This window comes from Lygodium microphyllum, chromosome 20, assembly GCF_053477565.2.
Source record: "Lygodium microphyllum isolate KBCC chromosome 20, Lygodium_microphyllum_v1.1.10, whole genome shotgun sequence".
NCBI lineage: Eukaryota > Viridiplantae > Streptophyta > Polypodiopsida > Schizaeales > Lygodiaceae > Lygodium > Lygodium microphyllum.
The window spans coordinates 98189131-98212801 of NC_141154.1; the positions used below are offsets into that span (position 1 = coordinate 98189131).

At 41.4% G+C, this 23671-nt stretch overlaps 1 protein-coding gene across 2 annotated transcripts in view; it reads left to right on the forward strand.

The window, feature by feature from the left end:
* Positions 1-20028, forward strand: part of LOC148019158 (uncharacterized) — a 38699-nt gene extending 18671 nt beyond the window's left edge. Inside the window, exons 2-7 of one of the 2 annotated variants that reach the window (XM_087660684.1) lie at positions 16873-17049; positions 17191-17340; positions 17590-17691; positions 18242-18315; positions 18469-18536; positions 19082-20028. In XM_087660684.1, the coding sequence (XP_087516810.1) occupies positions 16873-17049; positions 17191-17340; positions 17590-17691; positions 18242-18315; positions 18469-18536; positions 19082-19089 (579 nt within the window). In that variant the 3' untranslated portion in view covers positions 19090-20028. The other variant, XM_087660683.1, reaches the window with a different exon arrangement.
* Positions 20029-23671: the final 3643 nt, after the last annotated feature.

Sequence of the window (23671 nt, forward strand, 5' to 3'; positions counted from 1 at the left end):
TCAGTTCATAAGATTTGCTCCCTTGGCCTTTTGGTGGAGTTTGACAGTACTATGGTGCGAGTCCTTGATCGTGGATCGAGGAAGGTTCTATCATTCGGGTATGAGGAGAACGGCATTTATAAATTGAAGTCTTCCATCGCCCTCTCTACTCTTCTTTTTACCTCTCAGTCACAGTCAGAGTTATGGCATGCTCGGTTTGGTCACCTGAACTATGATTATCTTCGGAGGGCGTCACGTGGACAGCTTGTTCGAGGGTTGCTGGATATAGTGGTGAGCCAGCAGCCATGTGTCTCCTGCATTCGGGGGAAGCAGCATAGGGATGCCATTCTCCACACAGCTTCGTAGCGGTCTACTTCACCGATGGAGCTTGTATCTACGGATCTATGTGGCCCTATGAGGAATGAGTCCTTGCGTGGAAGCTCGTACTTCATGCTGATCGTGGATGACTACAGCCGGATGACATGGGCCTACTTTTTGGCATTAAAGTCAGAAGCTTTCTTACACTTCAAGGATTGGCTTCTCTTTGAGGAGAACTGATCGGGCCGGACGTTGAAGACCTTGCGATCCGACAAGGGCAGTGAATTTGTTTCTAATGAGTTTGCTCGGTTTTGTGCAGATAAAGGAATTCACCAGGAGTTTGCCAATACCAACACTCCTCAAGAAAATGGCATTCTTGAATAGAAAAACCGCAATGTGATTGAGATGGCGCACACCATGATGGAGCACTGATAGACCCCTCAGGTTCTGTGGGCCGAGGCTGTGGCTACTGCAGTCCACATCCTTAATCGATCCCCTACTTCAGCCGTGGAAGGGATGACCCCGTTTGAGGCTTACTTTGGGACGAAGCCAGATGTTTCTTACTTCCGGGTCTTTGGGTGTGATGCCTATGTTCACATTTCCAAGGCTCACCGTGATAAATTTGAAGCAGCTTCCCGAAGACAGGTATTTGTTGGCTACAGCTCCCAATCCCAAGGCTATCGATTGTATGATCCCGTCAAGCGGGATGTGTACACTAGCCGCGATGTGTGGTTTGTGGAGGTTCCGGCCATATCAACGGGTGAGGAGTATCCCGTTCTTGGAGATCCAGGGGAGAGTTGGGCTCCTTCTTCAGTTCCACTGGAGCCCGTGCCTTTTGATTATGATTCTGTTTCTGACACAGAGCCTACCGTTCCACCGGTCACCCCTGAGGAGTTACCATTGGTGGATATTCCAGTGTCTTCTGTTGATGGAGAGAGACGAGGGGAGGCTCGGCCTCCTCCTCGCTGGGCCCGTGATACGCTCTGTGATTTAGGGATCGAGGGGGTTCCTGGGGAGTGGGGACCGCAGGATGGTCCGCGGCAGTCACATCGGCACCAGGCACATTCTATGGAGCTTGTTTGCTCTAACTATTGTTTGATGACCCGTGTTATGCAGGATCGAGAGCCCACCTCCGTGAAGGAGGCTTTACAGTCTGCACCATGGAAGAAAGCTATGGAAGCCGAGTTGGAGGCTATTGAGAGGAATGGCACTTGGTCACTCGTGCCCCGCCCCTCGAATAAGAAGGTGATTGGCGTCAAGTGGGTCTTGCTCGCCTTGTTGCTAAAGGTTTTGCACAGCGCCCAGGGATTGACTGTCATGATACTTTTGCCCCCACAGCTCGTATGGCAACCATTAGAGCTGTTCTTGCCTTGGCTGGCCATAGGAGATGGCCTGTTTACCAGTTGGATGTGAAGTCGGCCTTCCTCAATGGTGATTTGAAGGAGGAGATCTATGTTGAGCAGCCTCCTGGCTTTGGATCTTCAGATGGGAATGTCTACAGGTTGAAGAAGGCTTTGTATGGTCTTAAGCAGGCTCCCCGTGCATGGAACGAGAAGATTGATTCGTTCCTCCATTCTCAGTTGGGATATCGGCGTTCCAAGGCCGATCCGCAGCTTTATGTTCACACTTCTGAGGATGGTTGTGTGCTTTTTGTTTTATATGTTGATGATTTGATTGTCACAGGTGATGATACACAGCAGGTCCAAGAGACGAAGTCAGCTTTACATCGGATGTTCGAGATGACGGACTTGGGTCTACTTCATTTCTTTTTGGGCCATGAGATTTATCAGTCTCAGAGGGGGATCTTCATCTCTCAACAGAGATATGTACAGGAGCTCTTGGTGTCTTTTGAGATGGAGGATTGTCGGGCCCTTTCTACTCCTATGGATCCGAACTGGAAGGCCACTTCCCATTCAGCTTCTCCTTTGGCGGATGCTTCCCGCTATTGTCAGTTGATTGGGTCTTTGATATGGCTTCTCAACACTAGGGTTGATCTTTGTTTTGCTGTTGGGCTCTTGGCAGGGTTCATGAGTGAACCTAAGACGGTGCATTGGCAGGCTGCTCAGAGGATACTTCGGTATTTGAGTGGGACGCCTGATTTAGGGATTCATTACCCCGCAGGGATAGATGGTTCATATCTTGTCCTTGTAGGTTGGAGCGACTCAGATTTAGCCGGTGATGTGGACCACAGGCGGTCTACTATAGGTTACTGTTTTACCTTGGGTGCAGGTGTTATCTCATGGAGTAGCAAGAAGCAGTCCACGGTAGCCCTTTCGTGTATTGAGGCGGAGTATCGGGCCGCGTCTTCCACCACATGTGAGGCTGTGTGGCTTCGGAGATTATTGGAGGAGCTTGGGTGCCCCCAGACTCGTCCTACTTTGCTGCAATGTGACAATGAGAGTTGCATTGCCTTGGCACGGAACCCTGTTTTTCATGCTCGGACGAAGCACATAGAGATCCAATACCACTTCATCAGAGAGAAGCTTCTGGATGAGACCATCACTGTGAAGTACTGCAAGACGGAGGACAATCTTGCGGATTTGTTTACGAAGGCACTTCCCCAAGCTCTACATCAGAGACATTCCAGATCCCTCAGGCTTTTGCCCTGCCCCGGCTGTAAGAGGGGGTGTTAGAGATCATAGCCAGGCTGGGCAGGTGTGCAGTGTGCAGTTGGATAGGCAGCGGACTGCACAGTCGGACTGCCACGTGGCAGTCCGACCAGTGTAGTCAGTCGGCTACAGACATGATATTTTTCTACGCCCTGTTTTTTGTCAGATTCTGGCTATAAATAGCCGACATCCCCAGCAGTCTCCTACACTTCTCTGCTCGCAGATTACAGACCGGTGACACGCGCAGATTCCGTCTCTGTTCGCAGATTTCAGACAGGAGACAATCCAGACTGCAGCGGACTTCGAGGTGAACAGCAGTTTGCATCGTCGAGGTGGAGACACGCAGTCCAGCGCACTGCGCCCGTGTATATATCTGCATATCTTTGTATTCAGCACACTTTATACAGTAGATCTTCATCTTTCACTCTCTTTCTCTCTCTTCTCCCTCTACGTTCTCTCTCTCTCAGTCCTACGCTTCTGCACCGCTGCACTTTGACAAGTGGAGGATGCTTTTGCAGGTACTGTTCTTTGGACATGATCCCAAGACAGTGGGCTTTATACGCTCACAGCCTTAGCCGCACAATCTTCCCACAAGCTTGGGCATGCTTTGGCATACTCGTCACTTTGATGTGATCAAACGGGCTTCTCGAAAGAAGATGGTGGAGGGACTTTTTGATTTCCCTCCTATTCATATTTTGTGCCCTAGCTGTTTGAGGGGCAAGCAGCATAGGCAGCCACATCTTGAGGTTGCTACTAGGAGGGTTTCTACCCAGCTTGAGTTGGTTCACATCGACCTTTGTGGACCTATGGGCATGGCCTCCCTTGGGAAGGCCAAGTATTTGATGTTGATCATCGATGACTTCAATCGATATGTGTGGCCTTATTTTTTGGAGTACAAGAGTGAGGCATATTCCCGTTTTTGTGAGTGGAAGGTGTTTGTGGACACATATACTACTTCCAAAGTTTATGGCGTATGAGTAGATCATGGTGGCGATTTTACTTCTAACCTCTTTTTTGAGTTTTGTAGGGATCACGACATTTAGATGGAGTATACCCATCTGAATACACCTTCGGAGAATGGTGTGGTGTGTGTGCGAATCGGACCATGCTAGGGATGGCCTGATCAATTTTGGAGCATTGGGGTCTTCCTAGTACCCTTTGAGGTGAGGTGGTGGCTATCGCTGTTCACATTCGCAACCACTCTTTGACTTTTGCGTTACATGACATGACTCCTTGTGAGGCTTTCGTTGATTGAAAGCCTTTTGTATCTCATTTTCGCATCTTTGATTGCGATGCTTTTGTCCATGTGGACAAGAAAAAGAGGAAGACGAAGCTTGACCCAAAGTCCAGGAGGCTTATCTTCGTGGGCTACAGCACTACCACGAAGGGCTATCGACTCTACAACTTGATGACATGGAAGCTTGAGGTGAGTAGGGATGCGATCTTCAATGAGGCTTCGGCCCTTGAGGATCTTATTGATGGTTCTCGTACAGGTGATTCTTCGTCATTGATTGACCCTTCCTCACCCTCAGTTCCACTTCTTCCTTCCAGGTTGCCTCTTTGAATCGCATCTTCGTCTTCAGCTCCTTCTCCTTCTCCTTCTCCTTCCTCTCTTTTAGCTTCCCTACCATCACTGATGGATGCGACTACTTGTACTTCGTCACATAGTTGCACCCCTTCTGCCTCCCTTCTTAGTCTTCTCAAGGTGCTCAATTGTTAGAGGGGCAGCCTTTTTCAAATGATGAGGATTTATCTTTCCTTGGTGAGGGGGAGTCCCTATCCTAGATAGGTGCATTATAGGTACCGTATACTAGACAGTCTCCCTTGCAGCAGGATGAGCCTCTTTGGATTCCCTGTGGTAGTGACAGCTCATGTATGATTCAAGTGTTTCTCACTTTTTTGCTTCTCATACTGGTCCCCACTGATCAGCTCACTTACAGGCCTAGCATAATAGTTCACTTTGTGTGAATTGTCCTCTTACGTCACAGATTCTTCATGATTGTGAGCCTACTATAGTGGAGGAGACTCTTGCACGAGATATTTGGTGTCAAGCCTTGTAGGAGGAGCTTGATTCCATTGAGTGTAATTAGACTTGGGAGTTGGTTCTGTGTTCTTTGAAGCGGAAGCTGATAGGTGTGAAGTGGCTCTATAAGACTAAGTGTAGAGTTGAAGCAGAAGCAGATAGAGAGAGAGTAGAGAGCAGGCACATTAATCGAGGTGCTCAATAATCCAGAATTGAACAGTGTTGAATAGTGAGCGAGTGTGAGTGTGAGTCGAAGGATAGGTGTGCACCAGTGTGGTACACACAAAGAATAAAAGAATGTATTTATAGTTAGGGTATGGTACACTTACATCCGCGAGGGTGAGTTCATGTGTGTGAAGTAATATATACACAGAAGAATGTAAAGGGCCTTTATACCCAACAACCTCCCACTTAAAGGTCCTAAGCGAACCTTTAACCAATTCCCACAAGTCTAATCCAATGCTCATGTTGAGCCTTTGTAAGACTTTTAGTGTGAACATCTGCAGGATTATCCTGTGATTTGATCTTAGTTAGGGTGACTAGACTATCATCTTGATATTGAACATTAATATGTTTGGTACGTGCATGAAACATGGCATTCTTAGCGAGGCATACAATGCTTTGGCTATCACATCCAAGTACAGGTGTTTTGGTGGGCAGCCCAAAATCCTTGACCAATCCACCAAGCCAAACTGCTTCTTTTGAAGCTTGAGTGGCTGAAATATATTCAGCCTCAGTGATAGAGAGTGCTACTAATTTTTGCAATCTAGAGCACCAAGAAACCGCCCCACCAGTCAAGGTAAAGATGTACCCACTAGTAGACCTGCGAGTATCCAAGTCACCTGCCATGTTTGCCTCACAATACGCGTCTAGATCTAACGTACCCTTGCCATAGCAAATACATTTTCCTTGTGTGCCCTTAAGGTACCGTAAGATACATTTCATTGCTTTCCAATGTGCTTTGCCAAGATTTGACATGAACTTGCTTACAACTCCCATTGCATAAGCAATGTCAGGTCTAGTGGCAACCATAGCATACATGAGTGAACCACAAGTTGAAGCATAAGGAACACCCTCCATAGTACTGGCTGTCTTATCATCTTTTGGGCAATCTGCTTTGCTAAGCTTAAGATAAGGTGGAAAAGGTACACCAAGGGGCTTAGCATCAGCTATAGAAAAACGATCAAGTGCTTTGCTGATGTACTTTTCTTGTGAGAGAAATAAGAGCTGTTGCTCTCTATCTCATGTTACACGCATGCCCAAAATATGTTCAGCTGCACCCAAACCCTTTATGGAAAAGGCTGAATTCAGCTGTCTTTTCAATGCATTAATCTGGCTTTTATGCTTATTAGTAATAAGAATATCATCCACATAAAGCACAAGTATAATAAGGCTTCCATCACTAGCCTTCTTAATATATAAGTAGTGATCTGCACTACTCCTTTTAAATCCATGTGAGAGCATGAAGGTATCAAACTTTTTATGCCATTGTCTAGGAGCCTGTTTCAAACCATACAAGCTTCTCTTAAGCTTACATACCAAACGCTCTTTTCCTTGTATAACAAAGCCTTGGGGCTGTTTCATGTACAACTATTCTTCCAGATCACCATGCAAAAATGCAGTTCTAAAATCCATCTGATTAAGTTTAAGATCCATACATGCTACAATGGCAATAACACTCGAAGAGTGGTCATTTTGACAACAGGAGAAAACACTTCTTGTAAATCAATGCCCTCTTGTGTATAGCCCTTAGCCACAAGTCTGGCTTTGTATTTGGGTTTGCCATTCATACATTTGATTTTATAGACCCATTTGTTAGGAATGGCTTTTCTATCCTTGGGCAATGTAACCAAATCCCAAGTATCATTTTGATACAATGAGTTCATTTCTTCTTACATAGCTAGCTCCCACTTTTTCTTTAATTCACATGATAAGGCCTCTTTATACGTAAGAGGCTCACTTTCATCTGTGAGTAAAATGCAGTCCGAAGAAGGATCAAATCTTTGTATAGGTCTTCTGACACGTGTAGACCTTCTTACCCAATGATCTGTGTTATCAGGTAATGGATCCACATCCAAGGGAATGCCAATGACCTCATTGTTTGGCTGCTGAATTGCATGTTCAGGTTACTGTAATACAATTTCATTTTCATCATGCTGATTTTGGTGCTTAAGCTGATGTTCAACATCCCCTTGCTGCCCATTTTCATTTGGCTCAATAATGATACGCTGATTGTCATAATCAGCATCAAAAGGAGCTGAATTTTCAGTGGCTGATGGCTACTCATGTAACTAATCATGCTGAAATTTAACTTTCTTTTTGTCCGAGTCATTAGATGTGACATTTTTCAGAAGCTTTGACTCATTAAATACCACATCCCGGCTGCGTAGCACATTTTCCATGCTTGGAACCGAAACTCTATAGCCCATTTCACCTTCATCTCCATAACCCATGAAGATGCCTCTGAGATTTCATGTTAAGTTTGGTTCTGCTATCAATAGGTACATGTACATAGCATTTGCAGCCAAAGATCCTTAAGTGGTTATATGAAGCAGGTTTGCCAGACCAAACCTCTTTAGGGATGCCACTTTCAAGTGCACGGTGTGGAGATCGGTTGCAAATATGCACCGCGGTTTTAAGTGCCTCTTCCCAAAATGATTGCAAGAGATTAGCTGTGGACAGCATGCATCGAATCTTCTCACATAATGTGCGATTCATTTGCTCAACCGCACCATTAGATGATGGATTGTAAGGAGCTGTAAGCTCTCATTTAATCCCATTGTCATCACAAAACTTATTGAATTCTTTAGAAACATACTCTCCCCCATTACCTGTTCTTATGCATTTAAGCCCTTTTAAGTATTAACCAATGCATAAAACCTTTTAAAAGCATCCAATGCCTCACTTTTCAGCTTAAGCAAGTAGACCCATAGCTTCCTAGAATGGTCATCAATAAAAGACACAAAATAACGGAAACCACTATGAGTTTTTATTGGCATGGTGCATACATTAGAATGGACTAAATCCAAGATACATGCCTTCCTAGAGGCTCCATGAGAGTATGGGCTCTTTACATGTTTACCAAGAACACAATCATCACAGACGTCAAGCTTTGATTTTTTCACATAAACTCTTCCAAGTGAAGAAAGTGCCTGCAAACCCTTTTGGCTCTTGTGTCCAAGACGCTTCTGCCATAACTCCATGTGTGACTGTACTTTAGCAACTGCAACAAACTTTCTAGGAAGTGCCTTGTTGTAGAGATAATAAAGTCCCCTTTTTACCACCTCTAGTGACTAGTATAGATTCTTTCTGTATTTTCTACATACCACCACAAAAAATAGTGAAGTAACCTTCGCTGTCTAGCTGCCCAACAGAATGCAAGCTCTTCTTGATGCAAGGTATACGGCTAAGATTATGAAGAATCAATTCCTAACCATTTTCTAGAGCTAGGTGTATGGTGCCCATTCCTTCAATATCACATGTATGATTGTTGCCAAGGTAGATTTTTCCAAGATTACCTTTTGCATAAGTAGAAAAACACTCCAAAGATTGAGGTACATGAAATGAAACACTGTTGTCAACAATCCACGATTGTGACAAACCATCATGAGTTGACAACAAAGCATCTATCACATCTATTTTAGTGATATACATATCCTCCATTGTCATAGTAAGCAGATTTGATAATGCAATCGGTAAATTAGCATCTTTATCCTCTTCTATTTCCTCAATAACAACACTAGATACCACATTTACTTTTTGTGTCTCTTTAGGGGTAGAGCTGCCATCCTTGTCATTCTTTTTGTGTTTTGCCTTAGTTGCTTTTTGCGTTGTTCGCTTTTAAAGTACTTGCAATCGGGCTTTTTATGCCCTTTGCAACCACATTGATAACAAGCTACATGTTGCCGTTTTTCTTTGCTTTCGCTGTGATTTTTGTTTTTATTTGTAGTATTAGATATTTTTTAAGTTCTTCCTGTTACATTGTAGGTTGATCCACTGTTTTTCCCACTTGCCTTGCATCTAATCTCTTCATTGAGAATATAACCACACACACTATCAAATGTCAAGTTGGGGTTATTGCTCAATGACACAACCAATGCTTTCCATGAATGGGGCAAGGTCATGAGCAAGAAGATAGCCGTCGATTTAGGATCAAAGCTGGCAAACCCACATTTTGTAAAACTGACTCAAAATACCAATGAAAGCATTCAAATGCTTTGAGGCAGGCTTGGACTCATCAAGCTTCAAGTTGACCAACTTCCGCATGAGATGTATCTGATTGACAGGAGTTGTATTCTCATAAGTAGTCTTGAGTTTCTCCCAAACTACATAGGGAGTATCAAGCCCCTTATATCAACCAAGATATCGTCTGTGACGGCTATTTTAATGTAAGTAATGGCCTTTTTATTTATTTTAGTCCAATCCTCATTTGACAAAGCAACAAGCTTATGTTCTGCTAAAGCATCATCACAATCCTTTGGAAAGAGTATACCTTGCATACGATCTTTCCAAAAATCAAAACTATTGCCATTGAATTTACAAATCTCAAAGAGATTCTTTGTGTCAGATGTAGATGCACTGCTAGCCATCTTCAGCAATACACAAGTGCAATAAAGGGCTGAATGCTTTCAGCCAATATCAAGGATGTTGATTTGTAACAGCAAGTACAGACTCTTGTACTTCCAAGGTGTTCAAGAAGTAGATGTTTAGCTGCAATTTTAGTCTCAAGTACTGATTACATCATATACATGAATCAAAACTGATACATTTGCATTAAAGATAGCTCCCACTTCATTAATACATCACAAAAATTCCCAAATGCAATTATCCAAATGCTGTATTTACCAGTGTTTCACTACATAGTGAGTATTTAGCAATATATGTACCAAGAGAAGCTATCCTTTTTCAACATTTGAAGTATCCAAAACTGAAAAGACTCCCACTTAGCAATGAATTTGCTGCAAATTTCACTGTCCAGTCTCAAATCGACTCAAAATACATCACCGATGTAAAAACCCACAAAATTTCTGCAGTGAATCTGCTCCAATTGTATCAATATATCTGCCCGAGTATCAAGTATGGGCTAATGTTGTAGAAATTTCACGAATTCTGCAAAAACCTCAAATTTCGAGGTCCAAGAGTGCACAATTTCCAAGAAGTTGACTCAAAAAAGCAAAAAAATTCAATTCCATTTGAAAATCCCCAAAATTTTCGAGACCTGTGCACTCAATGTCTGCAATTTATGGATTAGGAGTCATTGAAACATGTGTCTGGTACCAAATCTGGGAAAAGGCCCAAATTTCCAGGAGCAGATTTGTACAGATTCGTGCTCTGTGCTTGCTCACATGAACACCCGGTAGAGGAGAATAAAGTGAAGTGAAAAATTTTTGAATTAAAAAAAGGTGCTGTCAACCTACCCGATTGACAGATGTCAGTCCGTGCAGCCGCGTGTCCTGCCAGCACCTTGTTGCCTATCGGCACCTGTCCCTCGTCGCGAATAATTAGTCGTGACTGTCGCGTTGATCTAAAGCCCCACAGCACCCGCTTGATCCGTCGTCAAGTTGTCGCTTGACTTGTCGTGCAATCTTTGCCTGGCTCCCCGTCGACCTCCAGTCTGTTACATCTGCAGTAGGCGTTAACACAGCTGGTGCATATTGGTCTCAATGGTGATGACTGCATTGTCAGTAGTGACTACCGGTCACGATTGCCTGCTTGTGTGTGCCATTGGCTTTGATACCAGTTTGTAGAGTTGAAGCGGAAGCAGATAGAGAGAGAGTAGAGAGCAGACACATTAATCGAGGTGCTCAATAATCCAGAACTGAACAGTGTTAAACAATGAGATAGAGTGAGAGTGAGTTGACAGACAGGTGTGTACCAGTGTGTTAACAAAGAATAAAAGAATGCATTTATACTTAGGGTACGGTACACTTACATCCACTAGAGTGAGTGCACGTGTGTGAAGTAATATATTCACGGGAGAGTGTAAAGGGCCTTTACGCCCAACACTAAGTACCTTGCAGATGGTTCCTTGGACAAGCACAAAGCTAGGCTTGTTGTCAAGGGTTTTGCTCAGAGTGTAGGGTTGAACTATTTTGAGACTTTTGCACCTACAGCTCGGATGTCTACTATTTGGGTTATTTTGGCTCTTGTAGCCCACCATTGTTGGCCTATTTATCAGATGGACGTAAAGTGTGCCTTCTTGAATGGTGTCCTTCAGGAGGAGATTTATGTTTCGTAGCCTCTTGGTTTTCTTGTGCAGGGAAAGAATGACCATGTCTACAGATTGCAGAAGGCTCTCTATGGCTTGAAGCAAGCTCCCAGAGCTTGGTATCGGAGGATTGATTGCTTCTTTCTTTAGAGTTTCTTCCATGGCTCAGCTCATGACCCCAATCTATATTTTTAGGCTGTGGATGCCAGGTGTGTTTTGCTTATCTTGTATGTGGATGATCTTATTATTACAGGGAGCCATACTCACAGGAGGTTGATCGTACTCTGGAGATTTTGTGATAGGAGTTTGATATGATGGATCTTGGGATCTTTCACTTCTTCCTTGGATTGGAGATTTATCAGATGGCACAAGGCATATTTGTTTTGCAGCACAGGTACATTTTTGAGCTTCTCTTGGAGTTTGGTATGGCTGATTGTTAGTCTATTTCATGCCCCATGGAACCAAAGTCCAAGCTTTTGGCTGCTAGAGTTCCCCTTATAGATGTCACGTGTTATAGGTGTCTTGTTGGCTCCCTCATTTGTCTTATTCACACTTGATTGGATATTTCTGTTGTTGTGGCTCTATCCTCTTCTTTCATGATGACTCCTACTCAAGAGCATTGGAGCATGGCCTCGCACGTTCTTCACTATTTGCAGGGGGCTTGATCCTACGGGATCATGTATGGAGAGGGGGTTACTCTCTCTGGTTGGAGTGATTTTGATTGGGTTGGTGCGATGTGGATTCACAGAGGTCCACTATAGGTTATGCCTTCTCCTTGTATTGTGTCTTATGTTCTACAACTATGGAGGTGGTTTAGCTTTGCTTTATGTTGGTCGAGATTGGCTTTCCTAAGCCAAGACCTATGGAGTTGCGTGTGGACAACCAGAGTGCTCTAGCTGGGAGAAGGAACCTTGCGTTTCATGCTCGCATGAAGCACATCGAGGTTCAATATCACTATGTTTGAGAGTGGATCGTGGATTCGAGTTGGCGGTGGCCTACTGTCCCACAGAGAACAATGCAGTTGATCTCTTCACGAAGCCTTGGCCCAAGGCTTCTATGCTTTATCACATGAGGTTGTTGGGTCTCCAAACACTCCTAGGATCTGAGAGGGGGCGTTAGCTTGCCTATGTTAGTCATGTCAGTCTGTCATCTCCTGGTTGTGAGCTCCTGTTAGAGTCTAATAGAGACATAGGAGCTCTGGTAGTTTAGGTGCATTTTCTTTATTTGTTAGCTTCTTATGTGCATTCCTAGGCTAGTTACTACTTTCCATAGTCTGCCTACACTTTCCAGCCATTGTCATTGCCATCTGGGATTTTTTTGGGGTGTCCCCTATTTTTTTTTGGCATTTCTTTCTTTGTGACCAGCATTTATGACCTCTCTTGGATTAGGTCGGCCAATTTTTTGATGCTCTTGCTATTTATAGTTGCACCCTCCACTTGGTAGACACACACTTTTCAGCCTTTAGTCTTCCCTTTGTAGGTGCACACTCTAACATTCCAACTCTCTGTGCTTGGTGTTGCCATTGTCATCAGCCTAATTTGGTGCCCTCACTAATGCTTTGGGTTGTGTGCAGGGATTGATTAGTCCATCATCATTATATCAACATTTTTCTTTAGTCAATGCAGTATTCTTCCTTGATCTTCTACTTCTTCTCTCTCTCTCTCTCTCTCTCTCTTTCTACTTCTCTCTGTGTTTGTCTCTTCTGTTGGGCACTCTCATAGAGATAGCTCAAGCATAGTTATCAGGTACAAAAGGGTACGATATTGTACAATGTGATAAAATATTTTACTAAATGGTATCTTAAGATTTTATAAAGTACGGTATGATATTAGTGCGATTAAAAAAGAAGAAGAAGATTATTTTAGACTACAGATGATAGAATATATGCTTAAGCCAAAATAGCCACGGCCATTAGAGTATATAAGGTGAATACATGAGGGCAACAAGCTAAAACTTATATTGCATATGTTGCACGCACAACATGCGCTAGAACTTATAAGTATATAGATGGGAGAGGATACATCATATATCATACATGAAAGATCATACAAAAGAGGCAATTTGTCCATACTTGAAAGGGTTATTTTTTCATACTGAAAGAGTACGGGAATAAAGAGGCAGTTTTTTCATACCTAATTATATAGATATGAATTGTATTGTACCGTACAATTCAGTTTGTACTACGTATGGAGACAACTATGAACTCAGGTTCCACTTAGGGATACTTTGCACAATGAGATGCATAGATGAATGCTATATGATGAGAATGCACATGCAACAAGGTGCCACTTGGACATTCTCTCTCATGTGAAAATTGTTCATTTGCCCAAGCATCTTTTTACAAAGATGATGATCATGCAATGCAAAGGGTAGGTGCAATAGGGAAGGGAGGCTAATGTCAAAGGCAAATGCCGAGAAGGATAGGAAACCCCCTCTCCACCACGGATGTCAATGTCGAAGGAGAAAGTGAGACCTAATGCTAGTCTTCATGTGGTGTTGAAAACCAGGATGAAGATGAAGCATCCTAGTTGGAAGAGCTAGGTAGAAGCAACTATCATGGTAGCTTGGAGAGATGATGGAAAATTTGCCTCGAGAAGGGAAGCCTCTATGTTGGTAGAAGAGCAAGTCTCCAAGTAGGATGAAACTATCAGAGTGCAACGAATGTGGAAGCATATGGACAAGACTGAAAGACAGTCAACATGAGAGAAGAGGGGGGAGAGAAAAGAGAGAAGAGTGCACAAATCTATAGTCAAATGAATGTTGAAATGAAGAAGGTAGATATACAAGGGGCCGGTGAAGTATCTCCTCGAGTTGATCTCTCCAACACTTGAAAAGACAAGTGATGAGGGCAGGCTGCCCAATGTGTATAAATAAGAAGAAAAGGACAAATAAAATAGTGTAGTTGGCCAGTAAAGTGGCTGCATGCTACCGATCTACCGAAGAAATGGTGACAGTGATTTGTTATTGTTGGAAATGCCCAAAATTCACAAGAAAAAATGCATAACTCCACCTGAGAGAACTGATTGCACTAATTGTAGCTTGAGAATGCTAGTATAGGGGATGACTAATCTCTAATACCCCCTCTTAGATCTTGGGCGTGGCATAAGGCTTAGGGATTTAAAGTAGTGTCAAAGAACGACCTAAGGAAGCGCCTTCATAAACAAATGTACCAGATTATCCTCTGTCTTGCAGTGGACCACATCAATAGTCTCATCCAAGATCTTCTCTCTAATGAAATAGTACTGTATCTCAATGTGTTTCGACCTAGCATGAAACACAGGTTCCGTGCCAAAGCAATGCAACTCTCATTGTCGCAATGAAGTGTTATAGGACCTGTTTGTGGGTTTGTGGGTAGCCAAGCAAGGATCTAATCAACTGTCAGTAGCGGAAAGTATTCGCTGTTGGTGAATCTGCATGGGTTGTAGTCTTTCAGTTCGGATCCATAGGAATAGAAAAGGCCTTTCATCCCTCCATCTTAAACATGGCCAAAAGCTCTTGCACATACCATTGTTGGGAGATGAAACCCTTCCTCGGAGTTTGTCAAATCTCATGACCTAAAAAGAAATGGAGAAGGTCCATAGTCGTTATCTCAAACACCTCATGTGGTGCCTCCTTCGTCTGCTTGACCTTCTAGGCACGGGTACCTGTCAAGATGAGATTATCCACATAAAGCATAAACAACTCATGCCCTCTAGTTGAGGTGTGGACATACAATTGGAGATCATAAGAGGTATGCCGATACCCCAATTTTCCTTGGAGGAACGAGTTGATCTTCTCGTTCCAAGCATGTGGTGTTATGTGGACGTGAAATCTTAAGATGCTTTAATCTTGCCAATAACATTTGATTAAGTTATTAATCAAATGTGCAAGGTTGTTTAGTATATGTGATGCACATGGGAGTTATTTCATGGTAATAGGCCAAGGACCTCGGTCCTCAAGGATGCAGTGGGTGTCAAAGGCAAAAGTTGTGACAAGTTATTGTATCACAGACAGAGGAGGCATCCCATCGGTTGATTGTTGTGGCCCCACTGCAACTCTTCTACATCTTGGGGGCTTTGGGGATCAGTTGGTGTTAGTTTTAAACCTACCATAGTTATTTGCCTAATAAGTGTCAGTAGTGATACTAGGAATTAGCATTAATTAATTAATTAATGCATCTAAGGGTCAATAGAGTTTGGGGACCACTCTAGGCTGCAAATGGCCTAGCTAATTTAATTATGGATGGGTACATTTAATTTTCAGGCAGGGTCAAAAGGGTTGAAAGTAATTTTCAGGATGATTTAATTTTGAAAATTAACTAAATGGTTGGATAATGCCGAAAAGTGGGTTTAGAAGGTTGCTACTTGGCAAAAATACCCATGTAAACCAAGAAAACGTTTTTGGGGGTTGGATCTTAGCCATTCAGTTAGTTTACAGCCTTGGAGAGAGAGAGAGGAAGCTGCTGGTCCATTTTCTAATCAGAGAACAACAATTTGCTGTAGAAGATAGCTATCTAGGGTTTTTAGTAGGTAGGGATCAGCAGGGAGATAGCTTCTAGGGATCAGCAGGGAGATAGCTTCTAGGGGCTGCCAACAACATTTTGATCAGGTGATAACATTTTGGAGGTGCCAAGTGTTGAGCTAAGAAATGCATTCCATGCAGATTAGCCACTTAAACAGCACGAAAACAACTTACTTTAATGAAAACCCTAAAACAGGGTGCGGTTTGAGACACTTTAGTGAAACCCTAATTTGGGAGGGTATATCCTCATCTATAAATACACAGGCTGTTCCCATTTAGTCTCAATCTCTTTTGTCCAGGTTCTTACTTTTCAGTGGAGCTTTCATCCATCAGTCGTCTACCATGTGGCTATCTAGCCTTCACGACTGTTGCCACTTTCTCTCCATCAGCCCTTGCAGTGCCCTAGCGCCTTCCTCTTGGCTGTCGCCCATTGTTTGGCACTCATTTGACCCTATTCTTCATCGCTAGCATCTCCACCATCATCTGTCTTTTTTGTTTGTACCGCCAGTTTTTTGCGACAGTTGGCAGCCCACCTCCCTCATCAAGCGATTTTTTGTTGCTGCGTTTGGTGTCCTCCACATCAGTCGACAGTTCCTACATCAAGTGACATCCTCCTCCACATTAGGCGACAGCTGGTGGACGTCACTCTTTGACAGACTACTTTGCCCTTGGGCACATTGTACACTCTTACATTCATTTACAACATTCATTTACTTCAGAGTTGTGTTCTTTCTATCCCTTCATTTGTTTGTGTTTTAAGTTTCTATGTTTGAGTTTTGAGTTTTGTGTTTAGGGTTCGAGTTCTTTTTATGTCTGTGTTTGTCTCATTGTGCTTGCCAGCTCTAGTTCATGATTTTATCCATATAAAAGAGATTTTCTTTCTTTTCATTTTGTATATCTTATTTTGGAATAAATAGGGGAAATGGATGAAGAACTTTAAATAACTAAAAAAGATGCAGAAATGCCATTTCTGTGGAGTTCTGACACTTCTGGGTTCTTTGTGTTGTTTGGTCATTTGCCCAATATTAAAGGCATGTTACAAGAGTTCTAAGCAGCCTGACATAATTTTACATTAGATTTAGCAGTTCTTTTTTAGTATTTGATACTAAAATCTCCAGTAAGATAATGACGGACTATCGGGACAATTTTTTTCTGTCCCAGTAATGCTGATATTCTTATGGGCCTTTGTGAATCTGAAAAACAGTTATGTTTTAAAAAAGTCGACACTTTTTCAGGTTCAAGGAATGCAGTCTGATGTTGAGACTCTCGGTCGTCCAAGTATCATTCGCGAGGCTTCAAAAATTGCATGGGAAGAAGGTCTCAGGGCCTTTTGGAAAGGCAATGGAGTCACGATTGTGCATCGTCTCCCTTACTCAGCCATCAGTTTTTACTGTTATGAAAAGTATAAGATGGTAAGTGCTCAGGCAGAATGAAACTGAATTCAGAGAAGAACTACTTTGCCGTGCAAACTTTGAGCATTTTAATGCATCTTTTCACAACTGTTATGAGCATGTCAGGCTGGAGCAAACCTTAATATTTTCACATCTGGTCAGTTGCTCTTGAAGTCGGTGAATCTGAAGGTCAGGCAAGACAGCCTGGGCTTTGAGTTGGGTACTAGACTGCTAGCGGGAGGTGCAGCCGGGATAACAGCTGCATCATTAACATATCCTCTGGATCTTATTAGGACGCGACTCGCTGCACAGGTATTAAAATTTGTATGTTGTCAATGACTTCCTCAAAACTTGCAAGCACAGATTTATGCTCTGACATGTGAATAGTAGCTAGATAAATGATATAAAATGGACTGATGGAAGGAGGCTTTTGTAATTCATTGATCTTGGTATTAATATCTGAACGTTTCTCTCTGGGTCAGATTAAAATAGAGTGCCGCTTTGGTTGTGGGATTTTGCTTCTAGGATTACACAGATGCTGTTTACTTTATGAATGTGCAGAGGAAGGAGAAATATTACCGAGGTATAAGTCATGCACTTCGTACAATACACCGCGATGAAGGCTTGAAGGGTCTTTACAAAGGAATGGGTGCTACATTACTGGTATACATTGTCTATTTGCACAGCTAGCCCTTTGTTTTTTTCCTGGGGTGAATCTTTCCACATCACCTCGTGTTTCATAGACTTTTTCCTGCATGGAAAGGAGGAGGGTGCTTTCCGTAGTCTAGCTAAAACAGTATTCTTTCTAAACATGTGAAGTAAAATCATAGTCACCTTGCAAACTTGGCTGGCAACATCAAAATTTTGTTCTATGGGTTCTGTGATCTTGGAATGGTTGCTACCCTTTCTTTTTTGGTTTCTTTGCTCAATCTAAAAATGGTCTGGTCTAGTGAGATAAACTTTTTTGAAGCAAGTAATGGTCTTTAATGACAGGGTGGAGGGGGACTATGATATTTATGCAGGTTCTTTTCCCTAGGTCACATGCTGACAAAATGTTATAAGGGAAGAGTTCTAATTTGTATATTTTCTCAGTTGTGTTCTTTTACCCTAAATGCATAGCAAACTAAATGAAGTTTTATATTCTCCTTTTTGCAACTTTCATAGGGCCTTCAAAACGTTTTTGATCATTGTTCCGTATCACAACACTTTCCAGGGTGTGGGACCAAATATTGCAATCAACTTTTGTGTGTATGAGACTCTTAAATCCATGTGGGCTGCTGATGAAATGTAAGTAGGCGCTTTCTCTGTCTGTCTGTCTGTTCGTCTCTGTTTTTCTTTGCAGCACTACACTGTAAATTTATCAAATTTCTGACCTCTAAATGTATTTGATAATGTGCATTTGTTCTGTGATCAAGTCATTTCACTCTATATGTGTTACAGGTCTGAATGGTCAGGACCTTGGACTAGCTTATTTTGTGGGAGTATGGCTGGACTTGCATCATCTACAGGTAATCTGATGAACCTTCTTTCATATATTCAAGCTCTAGACTGTTAGTGTGTTTCAGCTTTAGAGGATGATATATAGTTCTGCACTTTCAGCAAGCTTTCCACTTGATCTGGTTAGGAGGAGGATGCAGTTAGAGGGTGCTGCAGGTAGAGCCCCTGTCTATAAAACAGGCTTGACAGGAACATTTTTGTATATTATGAAAACAGAAGGCTGGGCAGGATTGTATAGAGGCATACTGCCTGAATATCTCAAAGTAATTCCAAGTGTAGGAATTGTGTTCATGACCTATGAGTTCATGAGGAGTTTTTTATCAACTCATTTATGTGACTAAATAGTGTTGTCATGCTGGCAATACCATGGAGTTCACTACATTATGGGGCTTCTTCTGAAGATGAATTTCTGATGTTTCACGGGTTAGGGCAGGATAACCTGTATCCTTCCCAGTAGAACTTCAGAATGTTTTGATGACTTATCAGTTTGACATCCAGAATGAAAAGGCTACTGACATTATTTGCAATATCATTTACTTGATTATTGTTTATGCAGAGAATTAGAATGCAAGCACCATGGTGAAACCGAGCAAAATGAAAAGAATGCATTTGTGATAGCGTGGTGCTTCACATGTTGATGTTGGGTAATTTGAATATCTCAATCTGGTGAAGGAAGGAAAAACATCTCTTACTTGCACGAATAGCAACAGGGTAGATGATGCACGCAGTAAGGTTCTTGTGATCTCAAGTCTCTCCCTCTTGTAACAGTACGGCCTGAGAATGTGTCTGCAGTTTCTTGCTGAAGCTAAGGGCGGCATTGGTATTTACCTTGTCATGGTGTTTACCTTGCTGAAGCTAGTGGTTGACCCATTGAAGTCTGTAATATTGGCCCTTGGGGTATGGGGAGGAGAGGAAAGGAGGCTTTTCAGTCATGCTTACTTCCTAAACAGCAGTTTGGTAACAATAGGACAAGAAGTTTTCCGGTTTAGGGTTGCTATAAGATACGAAAAGTTCTGAAATAGAAGAAAAAGAGCAATGCATCCATCATCTTCCCTTCTGCAGAGCTTGCTGCTTTGGATCTGTGCAAAAGATTACAGACTTCAACAAGGAGCTTTTGAAAACATCCTGTTTTAAAATAGCCTTTTTGCTTATTATTAATATACAGAAGTTATTTGAGGATGTCCAAAGAGGGCACCTACTGTGCATCCTGATGTTTGGAATGACATGCCCAGGAAAAAAAGAGTGAAGCTTCATCTGTATGAAATTTTCAGAATTCAGGTTGTAGTGTCAGACAGGCATCCCTGAAAGTTGGGACTGGGATTTCCGATGTGATATTTAAGAAGACAAGCCTTCAGTAGCCTTGTCCTAGAGAGAAGAGTCTTTTGCTTATGTGGTGGTGTTTTGTGGAGGGTAAGGCTTTAATGAGGGAGGTAGTGATTTGTGTACTCAAAAGCAAATTTTGAAGGTAACCAATGCAGTCACCTGCTACCTTTTGTCAAACTTGGCTAACTCTGCTAATTCTTCGAGTTTCAACTTTGCATTGTCTGCCAAATTTTCTTTACAACTGAAGTGGTAATCAATTTTGATTGTGATTGTTGTTAATCAAAGGGCTGATCTTAACAAAAAGGAAACACAATGATTGTCCAAGAATAAGAGCTAGTGAATACCCATTTTCAAAAGTGCAATATTAGGCTACCTATGGTCACCTAGATTGCTTGTGATTGACTATTAAGACGTATTACAATGTTATATGGAAAAATCAAGTGTGCCAAGAGAATTCCAAATATTTGAAGAACATTTATCAAATTTTGATGAGCCCATTGGTTCAAAAGGTGAATTCGTCAAGGTTGATAAGTCATTGCCCAATAACTTGAATGTTTGGTGGATGTGTTCAAGAGGAAGTAGGGATTGTGCTCTAAGATGCATCGTGTTGTAGGGTCTTATGATCTTTTTTTACCTTGGTTTTTTGTGGTACAAATATTCTTGGTATTAATGAAGAAACAACCTCTAAAAGTGCAACAGTCAAAGACGACTTTTAAAATCCACACCTTGTCCTCATCTTTCTTTTTCCAATCCTTTGACATAGTACTAACCAAACAATTTAGGATTTGCCCATGTTTTTGTGAGGTATAAACTCACATTTGATCACCTAATTGATATCAAGATAGAGAAAATCAAGTAACTAATATCTTCCCTTGAAGAATTGGCTCTTTCCTCAATTTGAAATTGTAGCACCTTACATGAGGCTATTTTTATTATATTTTTTGAAATGCAATGTCTGTTTGGAAAAAACCTAAAGTATTTGAAGTTGAATGTTTTAGTATAGGGTACTAAATATGTCTCATGAAGATCGATTACACTTAAAAGAAAGTGATATGATTTAGACTTCTCGTCCATCATTCACTCTCAAAATATTCATGCTGATGTAAAGAAGATTGTGGTGTTTAATACTTTTGTCATGTAAGCTACATGTTTTGATAGTCACTATTGTGTTTCGTCATGAGTTGGATGAGATGAAAAAAATAAACTTTTAAGGTGAAGATTTTTGAAGTGTCTTTTGTTGCTTTCTAATCAACATAATGATTAAAATGCTATCAGAGAGTTTTCTCATGATGCATAAGAACTTGTGTTACCAAACCTTTGAGGAAAAGGTCATTGAGGGGAGCCATTTTTCATCGTACTTGCGTCGCTGGGGGCACGAGTGATAGGGAATCAATTGGATCCTTTCTTTTGTTAGCGTGCTTCGAGGTACAACATTATTGCATTTGTACGTGATTATAGGATGTTCTAGAAGGTTAAGTATTACATGTAAAAGGCCTTATGTTTACTTCAACCTTTACTAGATTTAGATAAAGCATGGAGAGCATTGCAATGGATCCTTTGTTTGATTTTTGAGAGAGTGAAGTTATGAATGATGGCATTTGGACTCTTATTGGTAGGCTCAATAAACATGCACATCTCATTCTAGTAAGGAAAAATATTGCCACAAAGCTAACATCAAGTTGTTCATGGTGGACATCTCCAAAATTTGCCCAATATCTTCATCTATTGTAGTGATTTGGATTGTAGGATGACATGTTTGTTTTGGAGAGCATTGTTTGAGAAAACAAGCATGATATAGTTTCCTTTTAACTTTTGTTCGCAAATAGATGGGGAATTTGAGATTGCAAGTTCAATAGTGTTGAATATTCTCAAGTATGATGCTTTGGATAATAAGCAAAGTGAATTGAGAATGTTATCTTTTGTTAGCAGAGTTTGCTTGTAATGAGGCATAGTTTGAGATTATAGAAAAAGGAAGAAGGTGATGCCCATCCTGTGCACAAATGATAAGATTGTTGAAGTTGACAAGTATATAGAGAACTATGAATAGGCTTATAGCTTATAAGAAGGTTAAGTCGGCACTCTAGAAAACTTACGAAAAGCACAAAAGATTTATAGATCATTACATGTGTTCATTAATTTTTGGGCTATGTAATTGGATGCTCTTGAGATTGGAGAAGTTAAGGCTTTAAGAAAACAAATGAGAAAAGGGCACTTGTAACCTAAGTTGAGTATGAGACATTATGATTGTGTTTCATGAAAATATTTTAGATCTTAAAAAAGATGAGAGATGTAACTTAAAAGTTAGCGAAAAAAGTCATGGCTAATCACATTGCTCAAAAGTAATTACAATGAAGTAGAAGTACTCAATGGTTGAGTTGTAGTAGAATGCACATTACATATAGCATATATGAGGTCTGATGGTGGTTTGGGGGACGAGGGAAAGAATTGATGTTGGAGTGTAAATGCCATTGATGTCCACTATCTTATAAAGTGAAAAATAGGTTGTGGAAATCTCAAGTGTGAAGGGATTGATGTCAAAGCTCTCAGTGTAGAGAGTCTCCTTGAAGTTGCTCTCAATGGTCTTTGAGGCAATGAATGATGATGAGCAAAGTTGCACCAAGCTGGCATGTATGGAGAGGTTCTCACCACTAGAGGTCAGTTGATTGAGTCTAATAGGGATGCCCCTCTATGAGCTTGTTCATAACTTGTCACATGATCTTGACACAATTGGCTCTAATACTTATTGACTGGTTAGAGCTTCCATGCTAACCACTGCACATGTATTAGCCTCAATGATGAAATCATATCATGTAGCTCGACTTCCTAGATTATATGATATCCCTAGTTGATTGATTGCTATAAAAAAAGGCCCTTATGTGACCCACTTGAGGTGGGAGTTTTAAGAAGCGAGTCTTTCGTTTGGAGTTTTTGAGACTATCTTTGGAGTTTTTGTGAGAAATTCAAAATTTTTGGAGTACTATGGAGTTTTTTGGAGCTTGATAGAGAGGAAGAGATATGAACATATAATAATCTAGAATCGAATGACATGAATTTTTTTAGATGGGTGTATCAAAGAGTTGTCACACTAAAGTTTCCTTTATTCATAGTACTAAACCATGTGAATCGAAATAGGATGGAAGTCTTCATAGTTCTATAAAACTTCATGACCTATGATGATCATTTTTCTTACAAAAGACCCCATTATTATAATAAGAAACCACTCAAATCGGAGGTGGCTATTCTATACTACATCTACTTGATCTCACTGATGTCTAGAATGGCTAGCACCACCCCAAACTTAGGCATGTTGATGGCTTATCATAGACTCCATCATATGTTTAACCATGTCCTCATCAGAGGTGGTTATCACATCAAAGCTACACATGTACCCAAGATTGGTGGGCATGGTTATCTCTAACATATCTAGGTAAGCTATATCAAATCTGTCTTTGTATTGAATTATTTCAATAAACAAATTCTTAACTTGCCTTATGCTTTCCATTGCATGGTGTAAATAATCATTATCCTTATTATTGGCTTTTTGCATCATGACAAAGAGTACCATGGTTGACATTTTTAGCGTTTTTTGAATTGAGAGCTCCTCAAGGGTTGGAGGCGTCATCTTGTCCAAGATGATTAGAGAGAGGAAAATTGCACTACAGCAATGCTAGAGTTACCCCATTCTTGCACCCCACAAACATGGTATTGAATTTTAGAAAGGAGGAGTAATTGAAATGGTTAAGTGAGTGGATGACAATATGGATACCTATAAATTCTCTTGAAAAATGGTAGTTTCTCCTCCACACAAGTCTAAGTTTTGCAT